The 27,661-nt window shown below is 49.5% G+C and overlaps 1 protein-coding gene across 6 annotated transcripts in view; it reads left to right on the top strand.

Annotated features, from left to right (window-relative positions):
- The window catches only part of TIAM1 (TIAM Rac1 associated GEF 1), a 147,001-nt gene extending 121,760 nt beyond the window's left edge, over nt 1-25,241 (top strand). For 4 of the 6 annotated variants that reach the window (XM_056497143.1, XM_056497176.1, XM_056497166.1 and 1 more), the window contains 13 exons: nt 5,940-6,040; nt 14,190-14,369; nt 14,754-14,822; nt 15,112-15,237; nt 16,933-17,041; nt 19,081-19,260; nt 19,376-19,494; nt 20,204-20,312; nt 21,009-21,067; nt 21,839-21,941; nt 22,053-22,140; nt 22,929-23,101; nt 24,700-25,241. In XM_056497143.1, the coding sequence (XP_056353118.1) occupies nt 5,940-6,040; nt 14,190-14,369; nt 14,754-14,822; nt 15,112-15,237; nt 16,933-17,041; nt 19,081-19,260; nt 19,376-19,494; nt 20,204-20,312; nt 21,009-21,067; nt 21,839-21,941; nt 22,053-22,140; nt 22,929-23,101; nt 24,700-25,136 (1,853 nt within the window). In that variant the 3' untranslated portion in view covers nt 25,137-25,241. Of the gene's footprint in view, nt 1-5,939; nt 6,041-6,874; nt 6,946-14,189; nt 14,370-14,753; nt 14,823-15,111; nt 15,238-16,932; nt 17,042-19,080; nt 19,261-19,375; nt 19,495-20,203; nt 20,313-21,008; nt 21,068-21,838; nt 21,942-22,052; nt 22,141-22,928; nt 23,102-24,699 lie in introns of those variants that run through there. The other 2 variants (XM_056497159.1, XM_056497185.1) reach the window with 2 other exon arrangements.
- Nucleotides 25,242-27,661: the final 2,420 nt, after the last annotated feature.

The following is a 27,661-nucleotide window of genomic DNA, read 5'->3' as shown; positions in this document are numbered from 1 at the left end:
TTAGAAACTAGAACAGTGCAACTTAGAATAAAATTTTTAAAATACTTCTTGCCCAGGGACAGCGCCCTGGCCTTCACTAGGGGCAGCCAAGGTACTGGTTTTGGTTTGTTCATTTGAATTTTTTTTGTCATGAGATTGGATTTGGAGAAATTTGCTTAATTTTAAATGGTATAAAGGAAAACTTTATTATTAGAAGCTATAAGAAAAAAAAAAAGAATAAAGCTTAGAATAAAAATTTTAGAATACTTCTCTTCCCTCTGCATATTTTTTTTTTTTACACTGACAATATACATAAAACTAATCAGTCACTTGACTATCATTTTTAAAAAGAGCTTTTTCCTAATTTACTTGGGAGAGGAGACTTTTTTTTAGTTTATGATGATTTTTTATAAGAAACAATTTTTTTGTGGCCTTGGTGTTATAATGATTAGGTGGAGAATGGAATTCTGATTACTATATTAAAAAAATATTTTTTTTTCATTAATAGTTCTTTTATAACTATTATTGGGGACTATATTAACTTATGGGGCACACTTTAGGATTATAACAGTTTAAACAAAAGCTTTTTTATCTTTGGAAACAAAATTGTGTTTTGTTTTTTTTTTTTTTCTTCCTTTTCCCTGAGGAGCAACAGAGGTTTTTATTTTATATATATATATATATAAAATTATTATTATTATTATTAAAACTTAGGAGATTACAATTATTTTAATATTTACCTACTTTAACACTAATGTTTTTGTTTACATTTAGAGTTAAAATATTTAAATTGCCTTATAATATATTTTTATATTATATATATGTTTGTATATATGTATTATAATATATATATCATATATATATATGTATAATCATCATATATATCATATACCATAGGGAAACAATAGGGGTTTTTTTATAGTCAAAAAGGAGAAATTTTACTCTACACCTTTTTTCATGTTTTTATTTGGGACCTGACTTTTGTTTTTGTTTGATTTTTGATGTGGGGTCAGGACAGACTGGTTGTACCTCTTGCTTCAGTTTTTTGGAATAATTGAAAATACCAGTGGAATTGCCAAAATGAAGTTGTTTCTAGGTAATCAAAACTGTTCTGAGCTGAGACTGCCTTTGGGGAGTGTGATATTCACAGCAAGTGGAAAAGAGGGAGCAAGAAAAGCTGCCACAGCTGATTGCAGATCCTCTGAGGGGACTGCTAAAAGCAACCTCGTCTGAGGTGTGGCCTAAACCTACAGAGGCAGCTAAAATTCAGCATCCTCAGGAAATGTTCCCCTTTGAATTTTCAGGGAGGTTTTCCCAGTTAGGCTTTTGTGCAGGAAAATCGAGGCATCTTGTGCATTTTCATAGCTGGCCACAAGGTGCCCCCACCTGCTGCTCAGCACCAGCTTTGCACCGGCCTGTGCTCTATCAGACCCTGAGTGCTGGCTCCTCCTTGCCCGGGGAGCTGGGATTTGTGTCCACCTGCAGCACAGCCTGGGGCTCTCCCGACATTCCCATTCCTTCTGAGCACAGGGAGTGTTGGGCTGGGTCCCCCAGAAGGAGGGGAACATTCCTGCAGCCAGCAGGAGGAGTGCAGGTGGCACTGTGCTTCTGGAGGCACCTCTGCTTGCCCGTGGGATAATTTGGGATGGCTTAGCCTGAGGTGGGAGTGGGATCAGAGCTCTGCACCCAAGTGTGTGACTGGGAGGCAGGAGAGCTCCCCCATCCATTTCCAAATCTCTGGTCAGGTGTTTGTAGAACCCTGTTCTACTGAAGCCTTTCCTCTGCTCCTGTGCATTGTCAGGGATCCATTACCCAAGGTGGGATCCACGTGACATTTTAAAGAGGGGTTTTGCTTTGAAATGTTGTGACTGTATATTAGGTTTCTGTTCTTGGCTCCACAGCTTCTTGCAGAAAGCAGTCAAGTATGAAATACCCACTGACCTATTTATTTGTGTCTTTGTTGATTGCAGGCAGTGTATCAGCTCCATGATTTCTGCTGAGTGCTTTATTTCTAGGACCCAGATTCTGTCTGGCTCTGAGGGACTGCAGCCCCCTGTCAGCAGGGTCACAGTGCCAGCACCTGTGGGCACATCCCTTTTCCAGGACTCCAGCATCTGCCTGTGGGATCATGCTGGTGTCTTAGCATTATCTTCCTCCCTAGCAATTCTTCATCAGTTGTGAAGGCAGCAAAGGGCAGATTCTGTTTTCGTATGAGGCAAAGGATATTGTGTATTTTCAAAATATGAAATATATGTTACATTTCTTAACAGGGAGCTTTCCTGGTGCCTTGCTGCTCAATGGGAGGTCTAGAGGAGCAAAGCAGGCTGTGTTTCAGGGAGTTGAGCTCCTGGGAGTGTCTGCCAAAGCTCCTGCTAAATCTGACATCTCTCACAGCTCTTTCATCATCTGGAACTCCCTTGCACATGCTGAGCTTGGGGCTGGAGCTGCAAATCAGCTCTGTGGCCGTGGTTACTTCACTGTGTTTGCTTAACAGGTTATTCTGGAAGTGACCTTGGGTTTTATATCTCTGATTGATGTGAGAACTGCCATCCTGGGCACGATGGATGCTTTCCCTGTGGAACTGCACTGCCTTAGCAGAGCCACAAGTTCTGTTCCTTTCATCTCTTACTGCTTTTCCTGGCTCTGGTTTCTCTCCTGCTAACACAGCCTGCATAAATTTGGCTGAGGAGGATTAGCTCTGGCTCTGTCTGGAGCCCCAGAACAGGTTTTCCTTATTGCCTAAAAGGATCAGTGGGGTCTGTGTCCCCTCCCCAGCAGGAGTGTTCTGCCTGCCCGTTCTGCTTGGATTTCAGGACCAGCTGAGGCCACCAGTGACCCCAAGTTCTTCAGGGGTATTTTCTTGAGGCTGACAGCTGATTTCAGATTTTCTGTAGCACTGTTCTCATTCAGTGCTTGATGTAACAATTCTGGGGCACTTTCTGCAGCAGCCACCCGAGGGTTTGGTATAAGATTGCATTTTTCATCCCAAATTCCCCAAATTGCTGCGGTGCTGCCTCGCCCTCTGGTGGCCACACTGGACCTGCAGGAGGCAAGGCTGGTGTTCCCAAATTTCCCCATGGAAATCCCTCCTTCCCAGCTCCAGGGCACAAACTCCTTTCACAGTGCTTCAGAGCTAGCCAGAATTCTTCTGCAGGGAAGAAAAAAGTACATACTCACCTGTTTTACTGCAGATTTATAGGTGAAATGTCACCTTTATTAAAATAAATAAATAAAATTTTAATCCATTCCCTAACAACTCCTATCAAAAATTATGCATTTAATGACAGAGCCTCTTCAGCAAGATATTCTGTTGTCGTAGCAGGGCCATCCCCTGGCAGCATTTGGATTAAGGGAGCTGCTGATAAACTGCCCAAATAGATGACAGTGGGGTGTTTTTTGAAGCTTAGGCACTGAAGTGCAGGATTCCTGGTTTGTATTTTGGCTTTGCAGGGTGCACACTTGGAGCTTTGTGCTGCAGCTGGCAGAGCTTGCTCAGGATATTTATTCCCACTGCCTTGAAATAAATATATAAATAATAATAAATAAATACATAGCCTGGCAGCAAGAAGGAGGCTTTAGGAGAGGTACCACACATTGTGGAAGTCTCATTAAAACCTTGAGTGACACCAGCCCTGCAAACTGGAAGCAGCTGTTGTGGAAAATTCTAGCCAAGTGCTGGGCTGGTGCTGAAGCTTTCCATGATTCTCCAGGCCTTTAAGTCCCAGCAGCTTTGCTCCAGTGATAGAAGACTTCCTTCTATTGTGCTGGTTTATCCACAAGTGGAGTTATTTAATGGGCATTGTCACACTGTCACAGGTACCACACTGCTGAGGCAGCCCAGGGCTCCTGTGACCTCCCTGGGGCTGCAGGGATTTGACCCCCTTTTCCTGCTGCTTTTTTGGATTTCCCCTTCTAACTCCTTCATGGCCCACGAAGGCAGCAAATGGCAGTGGTCAGGAGGAAGCAAAGCAGCAGATTCTGCTGGCAGAGCTAAATAAGGATTCCCAGGGCAAAAAGCAGGTGATGGAACGATCCTGACAGAAGTGGGACGGTAACTGGGAGGTATTAACGGGCAGGAACGTGCAGCTTTATTGCTCTGATTGCATTTAACCAGCAGCAGATAAACCTGCTCAGCTCCCTGGTGGCCAAAGGCATCAGGAGCAGCCTGAGCACACGTGCTGGGTGTCTGCTCCAGTGAAAGATTCCTGTCTGCTGCCTGAGAGTGCAGGAAATGGGTTAAATGGGGCTTTGACAGGAAAAGAAAAAGGGGTGGCTTAAAAGTAGTATGAACAAATATTATTGCCTTGGTTTGGGGTGAGAAAGAGCTGCAAGGTGCATTTCACACAGCTTGAGAAGGGAAATCAATTGCAGGGGAAAAACACAGACTGCCCCACACAAGGCACATAGCACTTATTTTCTCTCGTTTTTTAAATGGACTCCTTAAGGATTCTGTTTCACACCTTAATAGGGAGAGCAGAAAGCTGATAGTGAGATTTGGGCAAGGCTCAGAAAACCAAACTTCTTACAGAAAAAGCGTTTCAAGTAGATTCTATGTTGCCAAACAACCCCTCCAGGCACATCTTTTTCTAAGGTAAACCCTATATTTTTGGAAGAGGGCCCTGATCACTGAGCTACCTTTTATGTCTTTTCCATTTCATCAATGCCCAACTTGGCTCCATCCCAGTGTGCAGAATGTGTTCTGAAGTTATTTCCAGGTTTCTGAAGTCTGGCTTTTTCAGATTATCTCTGGACATAACAAAGTGGGAAATCTTTTGTAGTCATGCAAATTATCTTTAATAATGGGGTCTAAAAGCTTGCCTGAACAGCAGCTGAAGGTGGGGTCCTGAGTCCTGAAAACATCTAGATCTGGGTTTGTTTCCTCAGTGAGTGTGTCAGGGCAGAAATGCAGGCAGTGGAATCACCATGTCCCACGTGAGGCAGGGCTGGCTGGCCAGCACCAGGGGCTGCATGCCACTCTTCCCACGTGAAACCACTGGGGTGGAAAGGTCCTTGGCACTGCTCACCAGCCAAGCAATGAATGCTGCATGTCAGAATTTCAATGTGACATTTTAGCCTTATCTCTAGATCTGTAGTTGCCAGTGAAATGATGTCTGGTCATAACCTGTTTGTTTTTACACCTGTCCTTAAAGCTGTGCTGCCAGCCCTCCTCAGAGGTCACTGGGTGCCTCTGGCAAAACCTCTTGTTGGAATGTGTTCGTGTTCCATGGTGTCTTGGTTTGAAAGACAAGTGTCTGCCAATAAAGGCAGGAGCCTCTCTTGAAATGGAGAATGTAAACCCCCTCCCTCCAAATTATCATTTTGAAATCAAGGAGCTCTCAGGCAAAGATATGGGAATTAGGAATAACAGTTCTGTACTAGGAAAATTAAAATAGCAATGCAGTATTACACAGAACAATCCCAGCCCTGCCAGAGTCAGAATCCAAGCTGACACCCGTCAGTCAGTCAGGGTGTTGGCACAGTCCCATTCAATGGTGGCTGCATCCTCCTGCAGGGGCAGATGTGGTTCAGCTGGAGCAGTGCTCCTGGAGAAGGTGCAGTTTCCTCTGAAGCTCCAGGGATGATGTGCAAAGGTCTGGTTTTCCTCTGGAATCCAGTGGAAAGAAGGTGCCTTGGTGTCCAGAATGTCAGTTTTTATCTGGGTAGGAAAGGCTTGGCTGCTCCCCTGGCTGGAGCATCTCCTAGTGGGATGATGGAATTTTATCAGTCATGCCCTGGGACTCAGTGGCCATTAACAGGAGATATCTCCTGGAGGGAGGATGGGCTGTGGGAAGACAAAGAGCACTGTCCCACCTGGTTTAACAGATGGTGACAGAACACGTACTTTGGGTCACATCCTGCATTGCAAGCCAAGACCCCTGGGAGCTCTGTGGTTGCAGCTGGGGGCTGTGGGGGCTGTGGGGGCTGTGGCCGTGCTTTCACAGCCGTGTTGCTCCCGGCAGGGCACTCCCTCTGCAGTGACCCCGACACCTCCGAGGCGGCCCCGGAGGAGGTGGAGGCGCAGGACCTGGAGTCGTCGGACGAGGCCGAGAAGATGAGCAAGGTGAGGAGCTTCAACTTTCACCTGGCAGGGAGAGCAGCACCTTTCCCGGGAAAACACTCCTTTTACTGTGAATGTTTTTAGGGATGATCCTGAATGGAGCAAGCCATGGCTTTGGTTCTGGCAGTCACCCGCTGCCTCTTCAGCAAGATTCGTGTCCTTTTCGCAGGGTGGGTTCACATCTGCAGTTCCCTGGGATAATGTCCCCACACAGTTTGTAACTGGGCTGGTTCATCAACCTCATCCCCAGAGCAGCTCCACTAAACCATGTGGATTATTAGGATTTCTCATTCTTTCTTGATTGCTAGGCTTAGGGCAAATGTGAGTTAAACTGAATTTCCTTAAAGCAATAGCATCGATCCCTGCAGCTTTCTAAAGTAATCATAGCCAATCTAGCTCAAACTGAAGCAAAACTCTCCAGTTATTGCTAAGAGCTTGTGCAAATGGGTTGCTAATTGCCATTGATTAAGGGACGGTTCCACAGTGTCGGTGGTGACAGTAGGTGATGATCGGTGGCCTCTGAGGCACAATGCAGCAAGATTATCTTGATTGCTTTTAGGTATGTGTGATAGAGGTGATGCTGAGAGTTTACAGCTGGTTTTCTTCACAGTTAATGGTCTAATGAGAGTTAGATCTCAGTTTGTTGGTGTTTTCCCTCCGTGCATGTTTTCTCTCTTCTTTTTTAACCAAGCTGTATTGTAGTGAGTTCTGGGCTGGTCCCTTGCTGCAGAGAAAGGAAGGAAAAGACCTTGGCCTCTTGTTTCCTGATCCCTTGTGTCACTCTAGCCTGGAGTTTTGTCCTTGATAGCCAGACAGTGGAAGTTAGATATGGGAAAACATTAAATGCTTGCAGAGAAGGTGATTGCTCATACAATTTGTTTCCAGCTTTTACTGAGGAACTTTTTCTTGTAAGTACAAATAATTTCTTCTTTAGTAAGTGGAGATGTTTGTTGATAGTTTGTGGTTTTTAACTGTAAATTTCTTCTTTAGTAAGTGGAGGTGTTTGTTGATATTTTGGGATTTCTAACTGTAAATATGTGGGATTTTCATATGCTCTGAGCAGAGTCTGTTCTGTCAAAGGAAGCTGTGCTGGAGCAGTGAGCACAGCACGTGGCTGCTGGGGAATCAGTGCTCCCCATGGGTTTTCCAGGGCTTTCTGTTGCTGAGCTGTGCCACAGGCTGGGGGGTTTTGCCCCTTGTCTGCTGGATGCTCAGAGCTGTAATTGCCTGCACAAGGCATAAGGATTACCCGATTAGCTCTGCAGCTCAGCAGATTTAGTCAAACTGAGAAATGGGTGTTAGCAGCTTTAATGCTTAATATTCCCTTCTGGAGGAGTAACTCCCAACTCTAAAGAGCCCTGGTTTCCAGCAGGAGGAGCTTCTGCCTGTCTGGCAATGAAATGTTGACATCACTGAGTGTTTCCTTTTGAGATACAGAAATATGTCTCTATATTTGTGTGGGGTGAAAGGGAGTGAGGCTTTTTTTTTTTTTCCCTGTTTCAAACTGCTTGAAATGTTCTCCCACAAATAAATAGTGTATATCTAACCTACTCAGTTTGGCAATCTCAGGGATGCTGCTGTCTGTGCTCTGTACTCAGTGTCTTCCTTGTTGAATGTAGAAACCCCCAAATTATTCTGCAATGCCTGTGGAAAATTCCAGTATATGGTAGTGGGGAAGAACAAAAGCTCAGCTGAGGGTTTTCCTGACCCCTTGGCTTTTCTGTGTGCTTGGGAAAGCTGGTGTGCATGGGGGGAGGGATTCTTGCAATGTGTGTTTTCCCATGGCAAGTCACAGACAGCGAGGAGGAAAACAAAGATGTTTTCCTGTCCATGCACTCCCACACCTTTCCATGCTCCTGGGATTATGGCACAGAAGATTAAGGTGGTGTCCTCAGGGCTGTTTCACAGGGGTTAGTTATTTCTGTACATGGCAAGGGGAAGGCTCTGCCCTGGTGCCACGTTCCCCTTTATCCCATCGCTGCCACAGCTTCCAGCTGTGGATGGTGGAGCTCTGGGAAGACTTCCCTTGTTTTTCTGCCCTTCTTGGCTGCAGCAGGGCAGGAGCACTCCCACCCATTCACCTTGGTCAGCAGGGGAATGCTCCTATTTTACCAGCATCAGAGCTCCCCAGCTAAATGCAGAGCTCCCCTCCTCCCAGCACAGAGGCAGCGTTAGGAGCTGGAGATCCCAAAATAGCCCTTGGGGTGTCCTGGGGCAGGGCTCCATCCATGCCAGGGATCACTGCAGAGAGGGACAGCTCCCAGCTTCCCCAGGAAGCTCCCTGGCTCTCCAGGCAGCAGAGATGCTAGAGCAGCATTAATGATTGATGGGAAGAGGAGAGCAGCAAGGTGCTCACAGCCCGTGTTCATCTGCTCTCGTAGCACAGGCTTTGTGTGAAGGTAAGTGGGGGGAAATCCCACCCAAAGCTGGCCTTGGTCCCTTCTGCCTTTGCCAGGCAGCTGGCAGGGGGCTGTGTGACACAGGAGGCACTGGAATGTGTCCTCCCTCCCCCTCTTCCTCCTCCTCATGGCTGCAGCTGCCTCTGCCCCTTCCCCCAGCCCAGCATGTGTGCACGTGGGTGTGTGTTTCCTTAGGAGTAGTGCTTTTTCTTCTTAATCTGCAAAACCCTCCGAGCTGTGGGGATGCTGAAGGATTTGGAGGTGCAGCAGGAGCTCTGAGGATTCCTCCTTTAGCTGAGAAGCCTGTTTTATGTATATCCCAAAGCTTTCTTCTGCATTGCTTTTGTCAAAGTAATGACTCCATTAGATGGAATAAGGGAAGATGAGGTCTGTGTCTGTTCTGGTAAAATACTGGAAACCCTTCTCCAAGGTGGGTTGAGGTGTCAGTGGTGTGTGATAGCTGTTGTTCCCTGGACTCACTTCATATCTGATTTCACCCTCTTATCTCTTGGGATGACATCTATGTGAAGGGTGGCAAGCAGGGTGCTTTCCAGGTGCAACCCTTTTCCTTAAGCCATGCAACTGGCCCTGGCCTGGGGTTTTCTACAAGTTGTTTTTGCTCTGGGGTGGACTTGTGGCTTCCTTTTCTGTCCCCATTTAATGTAGGAGCCAAGGGGAAGAGAGAGCTGGGAGGGAAAAGAGGAGGGAAAGGAAAACCTGCTCTTTGCCACGTTTTCAGGCTTGTTTTCATCTAGCACTGAATTTCAGGCTGTTTGTGAAACGGGGGACATGCCCCTCTGTCAGCCTCTGTTCAACAGAACATCAGAAACATTTCATACCAGAGTAATTTCTTCAGTGGTTACTTGCCCCTGTGGTGACCTGATTATTTTGGCCTTTTCAATATTGAGGTACCAAGGGGGTACCCAGTAAATTAAGTGTATGAATTCCTGATGTTGCAGGTTGCCAAAGGCTAAAATAGGTGCTGTAGTGAGCCTCAAAATGAGTCTTTGTGTATTTTCTTTTCCTGTCGTGGTCCTTCGAATTCAATTGGGGATGTATTGTAGGAAGTGTCACCAGTTACAATTACTGCAGGACACCGGTTTCTCCCGGTTTTAATTGCAGACATGTGGCAGTAAATGCCGGTTACCTGGCAGCAGCGGTGCCTGGGGGAGCGTGGCTGATGGGCTCTGTGTGTGCACGCCTGTGCCACTTGGAGGGATTTTTCCCGAGAAAAGTAGGTCGGCTGCTCTCTGCAGAATTACTCGAGACCTGCATAAGTCTCCAAACCTTCAGTGTGTTGCAGTAGACGTGGAAGGATTAAAAGGGGGATTTGCGGGGTCGCTTTCCCAGCGGCAGAACGGGCTCTTTTAAGTTCCTTTCATTGGGTGCCGTGTGCCTTGCCCTGTTTGGTATTCCGCTCGCAGCCTGCTCAGCTCGCCGCTATCGCTGCTGCTCCCCGGCTGCGTTCCCTCGCTCTGCCGGAGCTGCCTCCCGCAGCAGCGCCCGGCTCCCGCCTCGGCCGGCCCGGGACCCCGCGGATGCGGTGAGCAGAGGGCCCGGGAGGGCAGTGATGGCAGGGAGTGGGCACTGCCCTGCCCGCTCACACCGGGGAGAGCAGCCGGGAGTGCCCAGGAGGAGCGGGGAGGAGCGGGACAGCAGCCCGGGAGGAGCGGGAGAGCATCCCGGGGTACCCGGGAGGAGCGGGGAGCAGCCGAGGTGTCTCGGAGGAGCAGGAGAGCATCCCGGGAGGAGCGGGGAACAGCGTGGGAGGAGCGGGGAGCAGCCTGGGGTACCCAGGAGGAGCAGGCGGGGAGCAGCCTGGGAGGAGGCGGAGAGCATCCCGAGGTACCCGGGAGGAGCGGGGGGCAGCTCAGGGTGCCTGGGAGGAGCGAGGAGCCGCTCGGGGTGCCGGGGAGCATCCCGGGGTACCGGGGAGGAGCGGGGAGCATCCCGGGGTGCCGGGATCCGCTCGGGGGGCGCTGCCGGGGATGCGCGGCTCCGCTCGCTGACGGCCCCGCAGCGCTGCGCTCCGGCCATGTCGGCGCTCTGGAGGGGGAGCCGGAGGCTGCGGAGCGAGAGCGCCGGCAGGGACGGGGACTCGCTGTTCCGAATGCTGTACCTGGTGAGCAGACCGAGGGGATGGGCTCAGAGCCGGCACGCAGGGGAACTGGCAGGTTCCGAACTGCAGGCTGAGCTGCAGCGTGTGTGCCCTGCAGAGGCTCCTGCTTGCCGGCAGGGCTGCGAGGATGCAGATTGCCTGGCTTTGTTTGGGCAGGCACTGCTGCTTGGAGTGTGCTGTGCTGTTCCAGGGCTGCCGGATCCCGGGCACCTGGATGGCTTTGCATGGCAAACACAGGAGGAAATGGCCCAGCACTACTGGGCAGCCAAAGCTCTCTGCTGTGGCAGCAGCCCCGTGCTGAGAATGTCCTTCATCCTCTCCATGGGAAGGATGTGAGCTTGGCTCCTGTGCTGAGCCCTTCCCGAGCAGGGGTTAATGTTTGTGAACTCCACTTTCCAGCCCAGTTGTGGCTGCCCTCAGTGTCATTTTCAGCCTGTTTGAAGGGATTGCCTGCAGGATTGTGTCTGAAGTGTGATGCTGTAATTCTCCTAGAGAAATCCTGGTTTAGAGCTGTCATTGTCACCACTGGCAGAGCTGGTGCAGGGAGATAAAGGGATCTGTTTCTCTTCAAGACCTTCCCTACTCTATCCACTTTCCTTGGGAAAATGGGGACAGAGAGGTTTTTGTGAAATCTGCTTGAGAGTTTTCAACAAAATAGCTGTGCCCTGAAGCCCCCATGTGCAGTGTGAATCTGCTTTGTGTCTGGAAATGGATTTTTTAAAGGGAATACTGGGTAGACAGGATTGTGCTTGGAGATGAAGCACAGCAGTTTTTGCAGCTGGAGTCATGCATTTCAGTTCTAGGAGAGAAGCAATATTTTTATTGGTATGGACTGATAAGGTAACCAAGTTTGCTGGTCAGTATGATGGTGGCTTAACAAGGCTTGGTGGTGAGGCTCACTTGGTTGGTTACTGCAACCTCTCGTTGAGGGATGAGGGTCAGAAAGGACCCTCTGAACTGCTAAATTCAGAGGGACTTAGGTGCAGCTGGATCTGCTCTAGTCCCAGACTTGGTCAGTGGTTTATGTCTGAAGGGTTATATATGCACAGCCAATGCTTTATATCCCTTGACTAAGAATACAAAGTTCAGCAAGTCCTAATCACTTGCCAGGGCTCTGTGGTTGCCAGGAGCCCTCAGCCTTGAGGAGGCACCTTGGGACAGCTTCCCACAGCTCAGCTGTTTGCTGAGTGGACAGGCAGAACAGGCTTGTGAAGATGACTGGCTGGAGGCTGTGTCCCAGAGTGTGGGTGTGTGATAGGGGCTGTTCCCAGGAGGTTGGGGCAGGGCTGGTGTGGTGCAGCCCTCGGGCAGTTTATTCAGCGTGCACCAGTGGAGATAAGGCTTTGGGAAGTCCTCCACACTTCCTTCCTGCCATATGGGTGGAGCTGCTCCTGCTGGGGCACAGCACATGCCTCCCTGAGTTATTCCAATTCAGTGCTGAGCTGGTGTTTCACGCCCAGAGCAGATTCTCACTCTCTTTCTGGGTGACCCATCTTTCCCTGCAGGAGCGTGCACAGGGTCTGCAGGGCTGCAGGCAGCAACTGCTTAAAACACTTGGTTTGTTTTGGGGTTTGAGTCCAGATTGTGCTTTATGCATTAGAACTGGTTTTATATGTACATTTGGATCTTAAAGCAAAACAACACTGGACACATTTGCCTTGAGTAGTGCTAACAAAGCCAAACATTGCTGAGCAAACCTTGCCTGCCCTGGGTCTCTGCAGGCTCAGATTGTCATTTCTGAGCTGCCAGTTCTCTGTGCCTTCCCAGCAGAGCAGGGGATTTGGGAAGGTGTTTGAACCTGTGCTGGAGCCAGGCTTTCACCTGCTGCCCTTGGTGGATTTGGGGCTGTTGGGATCAAGGTCACACCTGCTGAAATCTGATACAGAGCTATCCTAAAAGTTTGGGTGTGCTTTATAGTTAAAAGCACAGCAAGTATAGGTGGGACCTTACTGGGAAATAACAGGAATTATTGAATAATTAAGGCTAATAAATCTCAAATCTCAGTGACACATGCCAGGAGCAGGGACTTGGAGATGGGCTGGTCCAGCTCACTGCTGCCTCCTGTCCTCAACTTGCAATATTTTTCATTTCTCCCACATCTGAGTTAAACCTCAGAAACTGAAGGTGAATATTTTTCCTGTGATGAAGTGTGTCCAAAAGGCATTTATGTATAGACAGCCACTTACAATGAGTTCCTGGCTTTTACACTTGTGTCCTGAAGAAAATGCTCCTTTGTGTAATGATCTCATGTGCTGTGCAGTGTGACCTCAGGGGAGCATTTGCAGCCCCAAGAGCCCTCTAAGGAAAGGAGTTGGAAATCCTTCCTTGTCCTAACATGGATTGTAGGTGCATGGAGAGGCAATGACTCTGTGTGAGCAGACTGCATGGCTTAAAAAAACATGGAGATCACAACTACCAGTGGGTGGGAGTGAAGTGATGTCCCAGGGGCAGATCTTTGTCTCCAAATTGCAAGGTGAGGATGTGCTTTATTTTCTCTCTCTTTTAGTTTTTTTCTCCTCTGTTCTCTTTGCATTTCTCTGGTTGAACAGGCTGGTTTTGGGTCAGTTGTTTCACAGAATTACCCGTGTTGGAGAACACCTGAGACCATGGAGTCCCACCTGTGCCAAACCCCACCTTGTCACCCAGCCCAGAGGGACTGAATGCCACATCCAGGAGTTCCTTGGACACCTCCAGGGATGGGAATTCCAAACCTCTCTGGGAGCCAGTGCCTGGCCATCCTTTCCATGGGGAAATTCCTGAGCTGGGGGGCTGTGGAGGCAGTGCTGGGAAATCACTGGACCTGGGTTGAGATCTCTGGCAGGATTATCAGGTGTGGTTGCTGGAGCAGCTCTTCTCCCTCCAGGTCTCTGGGAGGGATGGAGAGAGCCCACGGCTGCCTTGGCAGTCCTGGAAGCCTGGGGCTGTCGTCACTGACACCAGAGACTATTCCTGCTCCAAACTCTTCAGTGTAATGAAAGATGTGAGGAAATGATCTAACACAAGGGGGTGAAGTGAGGATAACTGGCTTTTTATATAGGCAGCTGATTAAATATTAAAGAAAGCAGCTCTGGGAAATGGCACTTATGGGGAAGAAGTTCACCCTGTGAGGCACATTTCCAGACACAGCTCAGGGATACAGCAGCTTTCCCAAGGAGCTTGTGCTTGGAGCCTGGAGGGGCTTTAGCTGGGAGGCTCTGCTTCCCCAAAGCCCAGCCTGAGTGGTTTCTGCCTGTGTCAGCAGAGCTGTTCACAGGACTGCTGCAGCCCCAACTGGGGAACTGGCAGGGGCTGGGGTGTGTGTTTTGTTTGCACAGGCATTTTTGGTTCCCAATTCTCGGGCCTCTCTGTGAGTTTGTCAATCTTAAGTTGGACGAGCCTGGATTAAAATTCACATGTCTGAAACCAGGAATGGAGTTGAACAGCACTTCAGTTAATTTGAATTCGGCAACTCTATTTTTTTTTTTTTTTTTTTTTTCATTTATCCCCAGTCACAGAGAGACAGGATAGACACTCCTTCCTGTTGAAAAGTCCCCAAGCTGCAGCTGCTGAGCTGCAAGCCCTCCCCAGCCCCACAGTTCCTGTGGCTCTTATTCCCGGTATTACCTCTGCTCTCTCCTCTCCCTTCTCTCCGAAGAGCACAGAGCAGGTCGCAGCTTTCTGCCGCAGTCTGCATGAGATGAACCCCTCTGACTGCAGTGCTCCCCCCCAGGACTGTGCAGGGCCCCAGCTGAGCACCATGAGGCAGCTGACGGACGCGGACAAGCTGAGGAAAGTCATCTGTGAGCTGCTGGAGACCGAGCGCACCTACGTCAAGGTGAGGCCCTGCAGAGCCCTGCGAATCTCTGCTGCTCCAGGCTGTGCCTCGTGTCTGTGGCTGGGTGCCCTGCACTCACCTCTGCAGTCTGGGCCTGAAATGGCACTGACCCACTGAAACAAGGCCTTCCTAAGGCTGGGCTGTTTTCCTTCTGAAATGCCTGAGCTGGTGTGCAGTTACTGCTCACTGAGATCTGGTACTGATTTTGTTACCAGAAATGTGTAAATGTTTCCTTTTCCTGTCCTAAACTGTGTGAAATCCAGCTATTTTGTGCTGTGTGTAAAAAGGAAAGATTCTCAGATTAGGTAAGTGTCATTTGCCACCCCAGTAAATATGCAGAGGCAGTGTGAGGGACCAACATGGAATCTTTTTCTGAATTTTTAGGACTTAAATTGTCTGATGGAGAGATACCTGAAGCCTCTACAAAAAGAAACTTTCCTCACACCAGATGAGGTATGTTGACCTTTGCTTGTCTTTTTGCCAGAGAGCTTTTGCATGCCCCTCCACTCTGCCCACCCAGCTGGGCTTGTTTGTCTGAAATTAATTTCACTGAATTCCATTTTTTCAAATAATGGATTAAGTAGAGCATCAAGGTGCTGCTCAGTAATGGCTGCAGCTTGTTTTTTCCTGACACCACATTGATTATATGACTGGACTGAGAATTGCTGCAGCTCTAGAAAACAGAATTTAGCCTCAAAGTGATATTTTCAGCTTTCTGCATTTTTTTTTCTCCTTTTATTAGCTGGATGTTCTCTTTGGGAATCTGACTGAAATGGTAGCATTCCAGGTAGAGTTCTTGAAAACTCTGGAAGATGGAGTAAGGCTGGTTCCAGACCTGGAAAAGCTTGAAAAAGTTGAGCAATTTAAGGTAATAATTGTTTTCTTTTATATATTAAAAACACATCATTTACTTTCTCTCATTGTTTAAATTTTGAGGAGGCCTTTAACACTCTCCATCATATTTTTCTGACCACTGCCACTCATGGTTCATGTAAAAACCTGCATCTGCTTCCATTTAAGATGAATTTTCAACTGATGCTGTTGCTGCTGAAAAATTATCCTGCTGCAACTGTAGTTTATGCTACATTTAGCCATATAGAGCCCTAGAAACCATGTGCTTTTTGGTTCTATTCTTGCCCTTCTGCCAGATTTCATGCCTTGAGCTGTCAGGAAATGCTAGAAATGGAAAGTTACATAAAATCTTTGTCCTGACAAGTCTCATGTTCAGAAGCCCTCTGGGGCTACAGATCAGAACAATACATGGAATTTTGCATTTCCACTTTCAGTCCATGGTGGCAAATACTTCTGGCTTTCAGCAGGTGTGCATCTTCACAGGTAGAAATGTAAACTGCAGCTCTGTAAACTTCATTTAAAACCCAGGGAAATGTGGAAACAAATTTCATATAGTGTCTAATGCAGTGATACTAGTAGTGGAGGCATGGCAAGAAGATGATAGAATGTTTTTCCTTTGGGGAATTCCACTCTGGCTCTGAGCAGCACTCACCTTGGTAAATGAGTAATAATAGTAGTCATAATAATAATAATAACAGCAACAATAATAATTCCTCTGGCCCCTGTGTGCTCTGAGCTGGAAGAGAGGAGTGCCAGTGAGGAGTCCTTCCAAAGAAAACTCCATCTCCTGAGTGTTGCTGCTTCCAGCTCTTCCCATAAATCTGCACCCAGCTCACTTTCAGTTCTGCCCCTGGGCCCTGTCTGGAAGCAGGGGGTGAAATGTGGCCTTCTGTGGTTTCAGTTCTCAGTTTGCTTCCCCCTGTCCCACTCACTGCCCCCGAGCTGCCCACGTGTGGTCTCAGCCCCTCACCAGGTGCTGTCTGGTTCCCAAGACATTTGGGATTGTGTTTGACACTGAACACCAGCTCATTTCCAGGCAGGTAAAGCCCTTGGTGTGTTTGTGAGGGATGGGTGTTGCTTGCAGCTGCTCAGTGCCCTGACCCACTGCTGGCTCAGACACATCCATCCTCTCTGTGCCCTCTGGCCATTGCTGAGGTCAGTGAGGCTTTACAGTGCAGCTCTGGAGCTGGGAGCCCAGTCCCTGTGCAGTTAGTGCTGCCTCCAGGATGGCTCCTGGCTGATGATGCTGATTGCAGAGGCTGAATCCACACACCAGGGCTGGGTCTGTTTTGTGGTGGATGAATCATGGAGTTACAGAATGGTTTGGGTGGAAGGAACCTGAAAGATCCCCCAGTTCCACCCCTTCCACTGTTCCAGGTTACTCCAAGCCCCATCCAGCCTGGCCTTGGACACTTCCAGGGATCCAGGGGCAGCCACAGCTGCTCTGGGCACCCTGTGCCAGGGCTTTTCCATCCTCACAGGGCAGAATTCCTTCCTTCACCAGCCTTTCCTCCCAGCAGAGCTGCTCCATCCCTCTGATCATCCTGGTACCTCCTCTGGGCTCACTCCAGCAGTGATGCCTTGGTGTGCAAACACACTAAAACTGCATTGTCCTGTCCTCCAAAAGCTGGATGGAAGCTTCAGGTGGGCTGGCTGAAGGCAGAGTCACTAAATGCCTTTTCACTGATGCTTTTCTTCCTTTCAATCCCAGAAAGTGTTGTTCTCCCTGGGTGGATCCTTCCTGTACTATGCTGACAGGTTCAAGCTGTACAGTGCCTTCTGTGCCAGCCACACAAAAGTCCCCAAAGTCCTGGTGAAAGGTAAGAGCCCCTTCCAGAGTTGTCACAGCCACATGCTGGTGGTGGGCACTGCACCCCAAGCCTCTCAGGGCAGGAGTGGGGGCACACATTACCTGGCTGCTCTCCAGGAGTGGTGGCTCTGGAGTGACCTCTGGATCATCCTGGAGTTTGTGCCAGGAATCCTTGCTGGTGGCAATCCCATAGAAGCCCCAGCCAATGTGGTGGAAGCCCTAGGAGAGGATCAGCCTGGGAGAATGCTTTATGGAAGCTGTCAAAATATTTTAGCCCTCTCTCCTTCCTCTTGCCTTCATTCCAATTTGCCTGAGAAGTTTCCATGTCAGAATTCCTAGCAGAGCTTGGCTTGCTGAGGTGGAGATAAAAGCCCTGTGGTCTGGCTCCTGGGCCAGCTTGCCTCTCAGGGATGTTTTCCCCTGTGGAAGTGTAAATCTCCTGGAGTCAGCAGTGCTTCGTGCAATTCCTTTTTGGCCAAAACATTAAAGAAACAAATGGTTCCAGTTGTAGCAGCAATGCCATTGAGGAAAGAACTCTTGTTTTTCAAACAACATCTGCATGTCTGACAGTCAGAAATGTTGAGATTTTTTGTTTCTTGGTTGGTTTGGGGGTGGTTTTTTTGGTATGTTCTTTTCTGTGCACTTCTCCTTTTTTCATTTCTACTTGTAAACTTTTATTCCCTGTGCTGCAAAGAATACTTGGCAGCTCTGTGGAATACATAAAGAAATGATTTGTTGCTAGTCACATCCATGCTTTCTTTTGGCATTATTTTATTGGACCCTAATGCTAAAGCTATAGACTAGGTAGATCTGGTTATTTTGCTTTCCTTTACCACTGCTGACTGTACTTGTAAATGAGAAAGTGTTGTGCTTGAATTACAGCATAAACCAAACTTAAAATTCTATTCCAGAGGTAAATCTCCTCAGAAGCCTGGGAGTGTATTTCAGGTGTCACTTGGTGTCCTCAGCTGAGGTGCAGGTGGCTTTTGCATTTGAAACTCAAGTTGCTTTATGGAAATCAGGTGACTGCCTGCAAAAAATCCCAACCTGACAGGGACATGCCTCCAATAAAAGCAATTGTGTGGAATTGCTCCTGCACTGAATAATTTGTATGGCTATAAATACCACCTTCTCTTTCCTCCCCCCCTTATGCTCCAGTGGAGGGAGCAACAGAGAAAATGGCAGTTTTATCAATTCATAGCAGTCAGGTAGAAAAGATGATGGCAATCAGGTGTTCAGTCTGCTTGTGCTCCCAAAATCTGGTGCATTAGCCTCAATTTGCTGCTCCAGCCTCTCACCAGCTCCTGATGCTTGTTGTGACTCAGTGCTGCATTTTAAGGTTTAACAAGGTAACAAGAACCAGACTTGCCAATGTTGTGGGTGCACCATGGCTTAGAAGCAGTGACTTCTCACAAATGTCCAATTTGAGACTTTGCTTAGAGGGAACAGATGATTAAAATAGTTTGTGCTGCTCTAGAATAGTTGCCAGGCCAGAAGTACTTAGTGCTGTCTGCAGCTCCTCCTGAGGGCCAGACACTGATCTCTGCTCCCTGGGACAGGAGCAGGGAATGGCTGGAGCCGTGTCTGCAGGGGTTTATGTTGGATTTAGGAAAAGGTTCTTCCCCAGAGGGTGCTGGGCACTGCCCAGGCTCCCCAGGGAACAGGCACAGCCCCACAGAGCTCCAGGAGCGTTTGGGCAGCGCTGCCAGGGATGCCCAGGGTGGGATTGGTGGGGTGTCTGCAGGACAGGAGTTGGATTCAGTGATCCTCATGGGGCCCTTCCCACTCAGGAAACTCTGTCATGGATAGTGAAATTAAAAATTGCCCATGCTGGAGGTGGATGCCTGCTGTGAAATCCTAAATAGCACATCCGGGGAGAGCGTCAGTGACTCAAATCCTGGAGGGTCTGAATCTAATTCTGCAGGCTCAATAAATCTGCACTTCCTCACCAAATGTCTCTGGGTAACCCAATTCAAACCTGGAGAAGTGGCTTTCTCGGGCAGCAGCTGTGGATTTTCATTGAGCAGTGGCTCCCTGTGACTCTTGCAGCCAAGACAGACACTGCTTTCAAGGCGTTCCTGGACGCGCAGAACCCGCGCCGGCAGCACTCCTCCACGCTGGAGTCTTACCTCATCAAACCCATCCAGAGGATACTCAAATACCCCCTCCTGCTCAAGGAGCTCTTTGCTCTCACTGACGTGGACAGTGAAGAGCATTATCACCTTGATGGTAAGGATTTAACCCCACTTTTCTCTTGTTCACCTCTTCTCTTGAACCTCCCCTCCCCTTCCTCCCTCTCAGAGGGTTAAAATTCCCTTTTGCTCATCCCCTGTCTCTCTTCCAGTGGCCATCAAAACAATGAACAAAGTTGCCAGCCACATTAATGAAATGCAGAAAATCCATGAAGAATATGGAGCAGTATTTGACCAGCTCATAGCAGAACAAACAGGGGAGAAGAAAGAGGTAAAAATCAGATTTAGAGAGGAAAGGACTGTTACTGTGATGCCTGTTAAAGTGGATACAGTATTTCTCTTTCCTTCTGTGCCATTGAAGTAATCCTGGATCAATCCCAGCTCAGTTCAAGCCCTGATCTGAATTGAATTCAGACTTCACTGAGGAGAGGGTAGAAGGATGGGAGAGCATCCCCCTGAACTGGGGATGGCCCTCCGTTTGTCACACTGGGGGACCATGAGGACAAAGACCTGCATCCCCCAGCAGCTGGGAACTCCTTTTTTAGTCTGTTCCCAGCAATGTGGTGTCCATAGAGGAGCCTTTGGGCAAAACCAAGAGCCACAGCAGCTGTGGGGAGGGGGTGCTTTGGCCACTGCACCTGATGCAGTCTCTAAACTTCACCCCAAACTGCATACGTGTGTAAATAGCCCAACAAAATACAAAGAAACTGGTGGGGAGAAAAATGGACAAAGGGGAACAAAAGGCAAAGAAGACATCTGGGTTTGACCCTGACTTCCAAGAGCTGGACTCCTGAGTTTAACTTACCATAATTTAGTTTACATGCATCTATTTGCATGTAAAAAGCTGGTGAAATACTCCAGAGGTTTGCTGGGGGGAATTTTGTTCAGGACCAGAGCTCATACAGGTTTCCTTGAGCTGAAAAGCCAATCAGATTCCTTGTGCTGATTAAAACCCTTTGTGCATGTGTTGGTGCTGGCAGGTGGCCGACCTTTCCATGGGGGACTTGCTCCTGCATAACACAGTGATATGGCTGAACCCTCCTGCTTCCCTGGGCAAGTGGAAGAAGGAACCTGAGCTGGCAGCATTCGGTTTGTATCCAGGACTTTTATTTCACATGCATTAAGGGCTGTCAGCTGTGCCTCAGCAGCTATTGAAAGTAACTGGGCATTGCCTTCCCCAGTTGGCTGGAACTTAAACATGGGCTTGTCTCTTTGCTGCAGTGCTCAGTTCTGCTCTCTGGGACTTTTCCTGGCTCAGGTGAAAGGTTTGTGTGCTTGGGAATAGCAGAGACCCATTCCAAGCCTTATGGATGCTCTTGAGGAGAGACTGTGGGAGTGGGCCTGGTCATTTTGGGCAAGGGAAGGCTGAGAGGGGATCCATCAGTCCACACAAATATCCCATCAGTCCACAAAAATATCCCACCAATCCATACAAATATCCCCAAGTGCTGGCAGAGGAAGGTGCCAGACTCTGCTCAGGGTGCCAGTGACAGGATGAGGAGCAGTGGCCAGGAGCTGGAACACAACAAGTTCCAGCCCAACCTGAGGGAGAAGTTCTGTCCATGGAGGGGCAGAGTCCTGGAACAGCTGCCCAGGGAGAGTGTGGAGTCTCCATCTCTGGGGACATCCCAGAATCCCAAATTCCTGTGCCAGCTGCTCCAGGTGACTCTGCCTTGGTAGGGAAGTTGAACTAGGGTATCTCCAGAGGTCCCTTCCAACCCCAGCCATCTCAGGATTCTGAGATTCTGTGACTCCATAGCTTTTATCTCTAACTTTCTCCTCCAGTGTTCAAAACTGCCGTGGTCCTCGTGTACAAGGATGGTTCCAAACAGAAGAAGAAACTCGTAAGTGTGCAGGGACTGATGCCATGGGCATTTCTGGGGCTGTGGTGTTTTGCTTTCCACAAAGCCATGGAGCTGGAATGTGCTCTGGTATGTGGTCCCTGGTGTCTGAGCAGCTGGGTGGGCACAGAAATCCTTTAGCCTTTGTTGCCATGCCTGCCACATCCGTTCCCTGCTGGGGGGTGGGTTGTTCTGGATGAAGCTGTCACTTGTGAATGTGTCTCTTGGCTTGGATTCTTCAGTCAGCATGTGTGAGTGTCTGAGAGCTAATTAAAGTCTGTCACCTCACACAGTGCCCTGGGTGTTGTGTGCCTCCAAGCAAGTGCTGGCTGCCCTCAGCTACATCAGGAGTGGCTCAGGGGTCCCTCTGGGGTTTGGCATTCCAGGTGAAAGCTGAGCTTGACAGTGCTACAGTGGGGGCACAGAGTATAGTGATATAGGGAAAGCAGTGATCCCCCCCATGGCATAAACCAGAGAGGGATCTGAGGTGCCTGCATGGGGAAAGGCAGCTGGCACAGGGTGACTTCAGAGTGACAAGCAAAACCCTGGTGTGCTCCCAAGTGTGTGTGCACCAGGGCTGGGCTGGGTGACTTTGGAGGGTGGTGCCAAGAGCTGAGGGGCCTCAGGGCTGCCTCAGTCCAGATTTGAGCAGAGAGGCCCCTCAGGGAGGTGTTGGGTGAGAAAACCAGGGCTGCAGCAGGTCTGTAGCTGGGAGCCCTGAGCACTGTGCTGCCCCAGGGTGTCTCGTGTCCTGACAGTCTGAAACTCTTGCAGGGCGGATCACACAGAGCCTCCATTTACGAGGACTGGGATCCGTTCCGCTTCCGCCACATGATCCCTCTGGAGGCGCTGCAGGTGCGCGCCCTGGCCAGTGCAGGTAATGTTCCCACAGCTGCACAGCAGGCTCGGCGTGCTGGGGCCTTCCCTCTCACACAGCAAGTGCTTTAAACGGAAGGTAGACATCAAGTTCTCTTGGTTTTCCCTTTAGACGCAGAGACCAATTCTGTGTGTGAGATTGTCCATGTCAAATCTGAGTCTGAGGGCAGGCCAGAAAGGACATTTCACCTCTGCTGTAGGTAAGTGGGTTTCCCTGATTTCTGTGGCAGCTGCATCTCTGCATCCCTGCTTGCATGTGTCCTTCCTTCGAGGCAGTCTGGGAACAGCCAGTTAGGGAGGGTGGAAGAGGGTGTTCCTGGAAGCTGAAGATAAAGGCATATAACTTGTTCAGCTTTGCACCTTTATGGGAAAAGCCATATTGCAATTTTCTAGTCAAACTGCAGCATTGGATCTTTATGGCAGGTGCTGTGTTCAGCTGGCTCCTTCCATGGCACCAGGTCCCAACACCTGCACTTTGGACACTGCCTTTCCTTCAATAAACATCCATTGCTGTGGCTGCCCTGGCATGATTTAGGGTTCAAGCAAGAACTTGGAACACAAGTTCTTCAGGATGCAACAGAGCTGATGCCAAGCCAATTCCTACATGTAGGAAGTTGCAGGAGCTGTGCAGCTGTGGGGTGTGTTTGCAGGGACAGATGGACTGAGCACCACAGGTCACTGGATGTGTGTGGGACACAGCCAGGTGCGGGTGGCACTGCAGAGAAAGGAAACCTGGAGAGGGCTGAAAGGCTGAATGTTTTATTAATGACCTGGGTATTGGTTTCCTTGGATGCCTGCTGCAGTGACCATGGATTTAGCTTTGCTTTGTAAACACTGAGTTCAGTGGAGTCTTCTCTGGGGGAGCGCCTGCTGGTCGGTTTGCACTGTCTGAAATCACAGAACTGGCCATTATTTACCTCATTCACAGCCAGCTTTTAGCACTTCCCCAGGGGTAACTGTGCCTTTTGTATTCCCACCTCTCTTTCAGCTCTCCAGAACACAGGAAGGACTTTCTGAAAGCAGTGCACTCCATCCTGCGGGACAAACACAGAAGACAGCTCCTTAAAACCGAAAGTTTGCCCTCATCCCAGCAATATGTTCCTTTTGGTGGAAAAAGATTGTGTGCTCTAAAGGGTGCAAGGCCAGCCATGAACAGGGCAGGTACTGTAGGGCTACAGACTTTCAAGATCTCAGTAACCCCAGCACCATTGTAGGACATGTGGTGGTGTCTGTCACTTGTATATTGGGATTAGCATTGTCTCCTGTATTTGTAAAAACTGCTGGTTTTCCATGCTTCACTTCCTTGAGAGCCTTAAATTGTCTCTATTTACCTTGCTTTGCACTCGAGGCTCAGCTTCAGAGCAGTGCTTCTGGCATGGAAGGGAAATGGGATTCCTGGCAGTACCAACTGGCTGTGCACTTTAATCTGAACTGGGGTTCAGCTGGACAGGGTAGGAGCTGTGTCACTCTTAAAAGCTTGTACAGAATCTTGAGGTAACCTGAGCACTTTTGAACTAAAATGCACAAGGAAAAGCAGCTCCCCTGAGCTTGGTTTGAAGGGGCAGCTGTGGGTGTCCTCTGCCTGAGCCTTTTCAGCTCAATTGCTAAAGGGCACGTCCTCCCCCTCCCTGCGTTTGGAGAAGCATGCACTTGGTACTTTGATTTTTGTAATGGCCTGTCCCAAACCGTGGATTTTCCTTTCCAGTTGACTTCAGGCAAAAGCAGTGAGAAAATCCCAGGGAAAAGCAGGTTTTCATTTTCAGAACTATAGATGCTGGAGGGAAGAAACATTTGCTTCCAACTGCCAAGTACACGGCACTGCTGTGTGTTTTGTTCTGGTCTGTTGTTTATTCCTTGTTCTGCTCACTAGATCCAGCACTGTAGACAGCCAGGCTTTCTGTTCCTCCTCTGACCAGGGCAGGCCAGACCAGCACCAGCTGAGCCCAGCTTCTCACTCGGGGTGCTGGAGATGCCAGACCTCCTTTCAGTTTGGCTCCGTGGGGCATTTGCATGCTGAATTCTGCAGGGATGAAAACCCCACCTTGGAGTCCAGGCCTCTCCCTACAGATAAAATTTGCAGCTGCTGAGCCATTTTACTTATTGTACTTTGTGAGGCTCAGGGACCTTAAAATGGACCTCAGCCCCAAGGTTATCCAAGAGCTGGATAAATCCGTCCTGCAGGTGCTGAGGTGCTGTTCGGTGCAGGGGAGCAAAGCCCAGGCTCAGAACTCTGCGTGTGCCCCTGAAGCACTGTGCTGCCAGCTGCAGGGTTTGTCCCTGCTTGGGAAGATGTTCTGACACAGGAGATGGGAATTCGCTAATTGAGCCAGTTGTTGAGTAGATGCTGAAAAAAACTTCTGATGGCTCTTCTGGGTTGGGGGATTGTTATTTTCCTCACCCCACCGGGAGGAAGTGAGGAAGGGAGTAGCAGAGGCTGGGCAGGGAGTGTCATTGCCTGTGAATCCCTGCAGCATCCTCAGCACTGAGGCAGCCCTGGGAAAGCTGCCCTGGGCCCAGACAGGTCTCGCTGTCCGAGGTGTGAAGCTGTAGGATCCTGTGGCGTGCAGCAGGGGCTGCGAGGGGGAGCTGAGCTGAGCAGGTGCCCTTGGTGCTGGCCGGGTGCCCGCAGGAGCAGCAGCTGAGGCCATGCCCTGTCACCGAGGGTGCGAGCAGCAGCCCCTCGCTGAGGGGACAGGAGCGACCAGCGCTTAGCTCTGGCCTAAAACAGCCCCTGTGGGGTTTTATCTCTGTGTGCGCAGTGTCAGCCCCCAGCAAGTCTCTGGGCCGGAGGCGGCGGCGGCTGGCCCGGAACAGGTTTACCATTGACTCGGAGGCCGTCCACGGCAGCAGCCCCGAGAAGGAGCCGGCGCAGGGAGGGGACACCGACCGCTGGGTGGAGGAGCAGTTCGACCTGGCGCGCTACGAGGAGCAGGACGACGTCAAGGAGACCGACATCCTGAGCGACGACGACGACTTCTGCGAGGCGGCGCGCGGGGCGCAGCGCGAGCTGCGGGAGCGGCTGCAGGCCGCCTCGCTGGGCCGGCCGGGCCCGGCCGACGGCCACGCCGCCAGGATGGCCCAGCTGAGGAAGCAGGCGGCCCTGCCCGCCCTCAACGGCGCCGCCGACGCCCACGAGGTCATCTGGGTGCGGCGCCAGGACTTCGTGCCCGCCAGGAAGCTCAACACCGAGCTCTGAGCGGCCCCCGTGGGTGCCCCCGTGGGTGTCCCCAGCCCTGTGGGTGCCCTCAGCCCCGTGGGTGCCCCCGTGGGTGTCCCCAGCCCCCCTGTGGGCACCCCCAGCCCCCCGGGTGCCCCAGCCCCTCCGTCCCCCGCCCCCGTGGATTGCACACTTGCACACACCATTGTGGCAGCTCAACCGGTCCGAAGCCATGCGGCCCCGCTCCAGCCGAACGCTCCGAAAGCGGCAACAAAACGAGCTTGAGGTCCTGTCTTAGGTTCACCAAGGGCTTTCACACTGTTTTATTTATTCTGGAACAATCAGGGGCTGAGATTGAGCAGGGGAGAAGGCGATCACTGGAAAACAAATGACTCTGGATGTCCCCAGCTCGGCCCCAGCAGGAGCACGAGGACAGAGGGGTTGGTGGCCGTCGGTCGTAGGCTCATGTCCTTCACAAGGAAACTGCCTTTTTAACCTGTACAGTTCAGTGCTCTGGCTCCCTTTCCCTTCTCTAAATGTAAGAGAATATTCATGTATTTTAGGAATGTGTGAGGAAAGGTTTGGGGTTTATGTCGTGTTCGGTCCTCTTGGTCTGTGGCTGGTCTAATTTAATGTCGATGTTGGAAGCTCTAGTTTTACATACTCTTGTAAAGATGCCAAACTCTCTTAAAAGAGATCCAAATTTAACACTTGAAGAAATATTTTTTTGTATTTTACCTGAGATGCAGGGGCACAGAGGGGTAAGAGATTTAGGGTAGCTCCACGTCTAGGATACGAGGCTAGCTTTTTGCAGAGGGTTAGGAATGGTGGTTTTATATTAAAATATGAACTGGAAACTCTTATTTAGGTATAACTTTCTTCAGGAAAAGGTTTATTGTATATGTTTGAGACTGGAGTTTAGTTAGCTAATAAAAAGAATAATAAATAAAATGACATGACTGAATTGCAGTGGAGCAAGGGGATCTGTGCTGTGCCCTTGCTGGAGCCACAGATCCCTTTGCTCCAATCTCTCTGGCAGAGTTTGGGCTTAGGGGACAGGAATTCATGGCCAAAAAAACTGACCTCACCTGCTCTCCTACCGTGGGTGAAACTAGTGTATTTTAATTCCTTTATAAAAGCTTTTCCACTGCAATAGAGGATGAAAAAAGTTCTACACAAGTAAACGTCTTTAACATTTTAGGTCTTTTATTTAAACATCTAAAACAGGGTAAAATGTGACTAAAATTTTGTGATTTTTAAGTAGACTTCCAAATACGAAACACAAAATAGCACTTTTTTTTTTTAGGGTTTATATAGATTTTCCCATTGCAGTCTCACCTATAGGAAGGAAAAAAAAAAAAAAAAGGAAGATTATATGAAATTTTGTTTTGTTTTGTTGGTATCTATTGATGTTTGACACACCAGTAGGTACTTTGAGAACCTGAAATTTTATAATAGCCTTAGGATTATATTTTATAAAATCCACTCTGACTATATTTTAAAACATAACAAAAGTGACCCCCCCACCCCAAACATCCATCACTGTCTGTGTGTCCCAGCTGGCATCCTCCCCTCGCCCCCTCCCTTCCCTGGTTTCTGGTGCACTATACTTGACTTATGAAAGCTTTCTCTAGTACCTTTTTGCTATCTCCTGGTTTCTTTTCATAAGAGCTTTAGAAGAGTTTCTACCCCCTTTGTATGATCACATGGTTGTTTTTGTACCATCACCTGTCGGTCGTGTCCCACGTGCTGGAGGCTTTGGCTGTCCTGGGCTGCTCCCAGGGGATGCAGCCAGCACTCAAATACTGGAAGGCTGGTACTGGGAAGGTACCATGGCTCTTGTACATAATGTCATGACATGTCTATGTCAAAGGTTCTTATATATTTCTTTTATAAGCTGAAAGAAGGTCTATTTTTATGTTTTTAGTTCTATGAATGGAACGTTGTAAATGCCTGTCAGAAATAAAATACTGGGAAAAAAAAAATAACTGTGGAGAGTGGTGTGTGGAGGCCACGTGTCCTGGGGAGCCTGTGAGAGCAGAGCTGTGAGGTGGGGAGGGTGGAACAGTGAGGAGGTCCTGCATGCCAGCTGCTGGAACTGGGAAACAGCCCTCAGGTAAGAGCAGGAGGTCCTGCATTCCAGCTGCTGGAACTGGGGAAGGAGCCCTCAGGTAAGAGCAGGAGGTCCTGCATGCCAGCTGCTGGAACTGGGGAAGGAGCCCTCAGGTAAGAGCAGGAGGTCCTGCATTCCAGCTGCTGGAACTGGGGAAGAGCTCTCAGGTAAGAGCAGGAGGTCCTGCATGCCAGCTGCTGGAACTGGGGAAGGAGCCCTCAGGTAAGAGCAGGAGGTCCTGCATTCCAGCTGCTGGAACTGGGGAGCAGCTCTCAGGTAAGAGCAGGAGGTCCTGCATTCCAGCTGCTGGAACTGGGGAAGGAGCCCTCAGGTAAGAGCAGGAGGTCCTGCATTCCAGCTGCTGGAACTGGGAACGGAGCCCTCAGGTAAGAGCAGGAGGTCCTGCATTCCAGCTGCTGGAACTGGGGAACAGCCCTCAGGTAAGAGCAGG

Source organism: Oenanthe melanoleuca, chromosome 1 (genome assembly GCF_029582105.1).
Source record: "Oenanthe melanoleuca isolate GR-GAL-2019-014 chromosome 1, OMel1.0, whole genome shotgun sequence".
In the NCBI taxonomy this organism is placed as follows: Eukaryota; Metazoa; Chordata; class Aves; order Passeriformes; family Muscicapidae; genus Oenanthe; species Oenanthe melanoleuca.
Note: the sequence above shows the minus strand (reverse complement) of the source record. Positions and strands in the feature narration are given on the sequence as shown.